General features: G+C 28.8%; 1 protein-coding gene across 1 annotated transcript in view; it reads left to right on the plus strand.

Annotated features, from left to right (window-relative positions):
* Positions 1 to 6,003, plus strand: part of LOC106462582 (titin-like) — a 454,586-nt gene that overhangs the window by 198,651 nt on the left and 249,932 nt on the right. Inside the window, 5 exon segments of the mRNA XM_022390129.1 lie at positions 333 to 363; positions 745 to 928; positions 2,282 to 2,560; positions 3,634 to 3,814; positions 5,566 to 5,611. Of these exon segments, the coding sequence (XP_022245837.1) occupies positions 333 to 363; positions 745 to 928; positions 2,282 to 2,560; positions 3,634 to 3,814; positions 5,566 to 5,611 (721 nt within the window).

A 6,003-nucleotide genomic window follows, 5' to 3' on the forward strand; every position in this document is an offset into this window, starting at 1 on the left:
ACACAAACCAAAACTGACAGTACAAAGCTTTAAATGGTTTAAATAATAACAACATTTTGGTGTTATAATGTCATTTATTTCTAGTATTAATGTGTATTCTATACACCAATATACACTAGAGAAATTAAATATATATATATTCTAATTTTTGCTGTCAGAAAACTTGCAACATGGCAACATCTGTTTTCAGATTTTTATTTTTTAGCAAACTTCTACGAAGTCCTGTTAACTTCTGAAAATAACTTAATGTTTTTCACCTTGTTGGAGCTAAGCTGTAGTATGTGTTTTTGTTTCTTTGGTTTGCTTTTTTATTGGATATTTTTGTATTACAGCTCTAAGTGAAGTGAGTGACATTGAAAGAAGGTAAGTTTTTCAGTCAATGCTATGTTTACTATTTTCCAAGTTTAAATTCTGTTTGTTATGTCTTGCATTAAATTGGCTAATTTTCTTCTATTCTTAACATATTTTATTTTTCTTTAAATGTTTTAATCATTATTAACTTACTACAACTTATTTGACTTAGTGTGAATAGTTGTTAAATTTCAACACTTGTTTACATGTTTTTTGTTGTTTCTTAAAGTTTCTAAATTGTAGGAGTTTCCATTTTTCATACCAAATTATAAAATTATTTTAAAATGATATTCAATTTTGAGTATGAAAAATAATTTATAGCATTTACATGTTTTCTCTTATTCTGAAATAAAGTGTAGTTTTTATCAACCTGTTGACTTATTACCTTTGTAGCCACAAAGATATAATATTGAGTTTTGAGAAGGCTACTGCTCCTAAGTTTTCCAAACTGCTCATGGACACTTCTGTGATTGAAGGACAACGGGTAAAGTTGGAATGCCAAGTGACTGGTGAACCTCAACCCTTTGTTTCGTGGTATAAAGATGGCAAGCAGATTGATGCCTCTAATGATTATCAGGTGTGTTTATTTGTGCACAAAGAGTAAATTCAGAATAGCTACTCTAATGTCAAAAAATGATGGAAATGTGTAATATATTCAGTACCACATTAGTTCAGATTGGATGCAGGGCATGAGGTTTTGGGCTCTAACTTCCACAAGCTAACTCATGGTTAAATGACTAACTATGTGGTTAACTAACTAGCTTGGTTTAGCTATGACTTTTATACTATTTATGTCTATATCAAGCATTACTGGCCATTATATAATAAGTTTGTTTTATGGTATTAATTTGGTTCCTTCTGGTATGAGATGATGCATAATGTAGTTAGTACATTGTCCACAGAGTTTTTCACAAGAACTTATGGTAGTTGATATACTATTCTTAGTGGGAGTGGTAATATCTGTGATCACTGACTATTTGTCTACAACCCATTTGACCAACTGTCATCTCAGCAATTAATATTTCAGTTTCTTTTCATGATAAGCTTTCTCAGTGTTTTCTTTAGCAACATATTCTTTGCTGAATGATCTTATATAAGATGCAGAAGATTTTTCAACTTATTTGTGTGCTCTAGCATGCCATCAGGATTAATCAATCATCTTGTGTTGATTTTACAGCTAGTGAAAAGGACTTTTAAACTGCTACTGGATATGTGCTTTTTCAGACCAAGCTATTTGATATATGAATGTTTCGTCATTTTGCTAACCTTCTGCTTGACTACACCTGTTTAATGCTGAGCACAAGTGTATTCTTAATGGTGAAATCTTAATTTGAAAAGTTGCAATAATAAGTAAAAAAAAAATTCCATAATGGAAAAGAAGAATTTTCACTTTAATTTTTTTTAATTCTTTGTTCCTAATTTTTTTATCTACTTATGACTAAGAACTATCTCCAATTTAAAATACACTATATTTTATTGTTATTTTTTTAATTCAAAACCTTTCATTCTGAATTAAGAAAACATACTTTTTTTTTATCTAGAACTGATGGTGTTTCGCTTGTCACTTTAATAGTTGTTTTTTATTCATAAATCCTTTTTTTTTTATAAAAGTTTTTTTAAATTGTGCTTCATGATGTATTTTTGTAGTTATTCTTTTATTCATCAACCTATCATTTTCATTTAAGAGAAACTACTATAATTTGGTAATTTCACCTGATGTATCTGGACAAGATGCTGTATCACCATTCTTTGGTTGCTCAACAGATGTATCTTTTGTGGTTTTGGAGATGTTTCTAATGTATCTGAAATTTTGTAATTTAAGTATAATTCTATGGGGCTGGACTTTTGGAACATCCTATCTACTGTCATATTTTTTATTAATTTTTTCTCTTTACTCGTATTCTAATATGTGTTATCAAACTGATTTCAGATCACCCATGATAACTCAGGTTTAATCTCCCTCACTATTCCTGAAGTCTTCCCAGAAGATGGAGGTAGCTACACAGTTAAAGCTACAAACAAGGCTGGGGAAGCTAAATGTTTCTGCTCATTGAATGTTAATCCTAAAAAACCAGAGCCAAAAGTGCAGTATCAGCCATCTGTTCTTCAATTTCCTCCAAAGTTTACTCTGCACTTGATAGATACACGTGTTGGTAGAGGAAAAGAAGCAAAATTTGAATGCTGTGTTACTGGAACTCCAAAGCCAAAAGTAAAAAGAAAGATTTTCTTTATTCATGTTATTTGCATATATCAAAAATGTATATAATATATATATATATATATATATATATATTTTTATATAAATTAGTTGTTACTGTGAATATTTAGTAATCAAATTATATATCATCATCTGATAGAGGAAAACAATAAAAACTATCAGTTAATTGAAAAATATTCTTTAGCAACTTTTTCCCAACATTTTATATATAAGAAATCTTGTATTATTTATGTAAGAATTCAATTCTGTTTAACCATTGCTAACGAAGCAAAAATATTAATTATTATTGCTACTCTTTTGCATGCTTTTTATTGCGATTGTTAATTTAATAATTTTTTTTTACAGAAATATATAAATTACCTTTAGAATAAATAACTTGAGAAAGTTAAGATTTGCTGTGTTCCCAACTTTAGAATTTATTTAAACTATAGTGATTATTAAATGTAAAACCATGTGCAGTATTGCTTGATACTGAGCTGTTTAAGGTTAAACTATGTGTAATGTTGCATCATACTAAGTTTTTAATGTTCCACCACGTGTAGTGTTGTTTCATTTTAAGTTATGTTAAACCATGTATAGTGTTGCTTCACATTAAGTTACCTAGTGTTACATAAGGTGTAGTGTTGCTTTACATTAATTTATTTAGTGCTTAACCATGTGTAGTGTTACTTCAGATAAAAATATAGTGTTAAACTAAGTGTAGTAGTGCTTTTGACTAAGCTGTTTAATTAAACCATATGTATAGTTTTGTGTCAGATCTAAATTATTTATAAATATTAACCAAGCTGTTTTGATAGATTTGATAGAAGAATAAAAATAACTAAATTAATACTCTCAATCTCTTTGTTTTATAGCAAAAATTGTGTGACAATGTTGATGATATTATTTATGGTGTATGTTAAAAAATGCAATTTAAACCAATTTAGTATACACTGTAATAAAACATGTTCCTGTTTAGATTGTACAAGTTTTTAATGAATAATTCAGCTTATTGATTGATTTCTTTTCAATTGAACTAGTAGAATTAGACAATGAACCTTAAAACATTTTTTTTCTTTTTTCAGATACAGTGGTGCTATAAGGGTTGGCCAATCACTGCTGACAAGGACCACAATATCACAGCTGATGGGGATAAACACTGTTTAGTTATTCCAACTGTCTCCTCCTTTCACAGTGGGAGATATTCAATTACGGCTGAAAATCCTATTGGTAAAGCTACCTCATCAGCTCTCTTAGTTGTTGAAGGTAAGAAGTTAACTTAGCTTTATATAATTTTAATTAAACATTGGTTGCTATCAGTTTGATTGTATAAATAGTGCTAAAGATAGTAAAGCACAGTTGTACCTGTTTAGGCAACAGGATGTGATAGAATGTTCAAATTACATATTATTATGTTGTAAACTACTATACCTTACATGTTTGTAGATAGAAATATGCATTAGTATAAATATGATTTTGATGGCTATTTCTTTGCTGTATACAATTGGTGAGAAGGCCTTTTCTCAATCAACAAGCCAATCAGGTCCAAGTCTGCAGTATAGTTAAGTTCAGTGACCATAACTTGATCAGCAAAACCTTTAAGGTCCAAATATGATATTAATCATACGATACAGTAGGATGCTGCTTTTCCAAGTTTTTTATCACTTATCTGTGATTATCTATATAAATAATACACTTGCATTTGTCTGTTCTGAACTATTTTCACAAATATAATCAAACACTGTAAATCTTGTACCATTAGAAAGGCCTTTGTCCAAGGAGTCTATTCAAAATCAGCTTACCTTTTTTTGCTTAGTCAAACTTTTTAATGCAACAGGTATGCTACATGATGGCACAACATCGTTGTCATCATGTGACAACTGGCCTCGATTTCAACGCTAGTTTTTTATTTGCAAGGTATTTCACACAAACAATACTTAACCTGCGTGTAATCTCCTAAAAAAATGAAATGAACATTACACTTATTTCAGCTAACTTTGCCTTCATTATAACTTTACATATACTTTACTTTGCAATAATTTACCTTTGGTTCATTTCATTAACTGCTATAAACACCTTTTTAACAACTTTTTTCATTAGTACAGGTTTTATTCTTTGTTATTGTAAGTTTCTTTGTTTCAACTTGTAAAATTGGTCATACACTGAATGCCCATAACTGTTTCATACTTATCTTGCTGACTCTTTTAGTTTTTCTGTTACTGTTCTCATACATTATAAAAATTTAATAATTATTAGTAACCCAAAAGTAAGTTAACTATACAGGCTAGAACTAAAGAGTAACCTATAAACTAATGAAGCCAATTTTATAAAGCAAACTGAGAAGAAGTTCATCATTACACAACAAGACTAAAACCTATAATAATCAGAATGCATTGAATCAACAGTTGAGTACCTTTGCTATTAACAAATTTTTTTTCCATAACATTTGATATGATTCTATTGAAACTTATTTGATTTAATCAGAGATTAAAACCTGTGACATCTATATTTATAGATAAACAACTGTCCCAGTATTATGTGTACTTTTAGATTCACAATAAAGAACAGAAAGGCCCATTTTTTTATGTTTCATTACATATATAAAACTTGAACTGGGAAAGTTTGGGAAGTTTGAAAGGGAAAACCTTTTCTTATGGTGATATAAAATTCCAAACTCATATAGCACTACTTTAGAAGAGGGAACATATATGTACACATGGCATTGATAAAGTTAAAGAGAGAAACAATACAAATAAATTTGTTTATTATTTTACCCACAAGATATTATTGTAACATGCCAAAATAGAATGTGAAATAATTCTGCATAAACTAAAATGCATTCCATTAATATAACTTGGTACTGATTCTTGTTATGAGTGATATACCTTAATTAAATTTTTATAATCAATGTCAGTTGTGTGAATTTTCACACACGTCAGTTAATTTACTCTGTTTGAAAAAGCAACAACAAAAGAACAAACTTGTATTAATAGTTTAAATTAATGTATGCTTTACAGAACCATTTGATGACAAAGCATTGTGGGATGGATTTGGAGAACCAAAGTGAGTAGTTTGTGCTAATGAAAGTTATTTACTTACATATTTGTTTGTATGAGTTATAAGATAACATATTGCTCCTGTTCTGGCATTTTGAAAATAAAATGCAGCAAGAATATTTCAAATAAATAAAGTGCTCCTTCTTCTTTTTTATTTTAAATTGATCCTGCCATTTTGATTTCCTTTTTTTTATTTATCCTGCCATTTTGATTTCCTTTTTTTTAATTTATCCTGCCATTTTGATTTCCTTTTTTTTTATTATGAATTGATTCTGCCATTTTGATTTCCTTTTTTTTATTTATCCTGCCATTTTGATTTCCTTTTTTTTAATTTATCCTGCCATTTTGATTTCCTTTTTTTTTTATTATGAATTGATTCTGCCATTTTGATTTCCTTTT

Source organism: Limulus polyphemus, unplaced genomic scaffold (genome assembly GCF_000517525.1).
Source record: "Limulus polyphemus unplaced genomic scaffold, Limulus_polyphemus-2.1.2 Scaffold46, whole genome shotgun sequence".
NCBI lineage: Eukaryota > Metazoa > Arthropoda > Merostomata > Xiphosura > Limulidae > Limulus > Limulus polyphemus.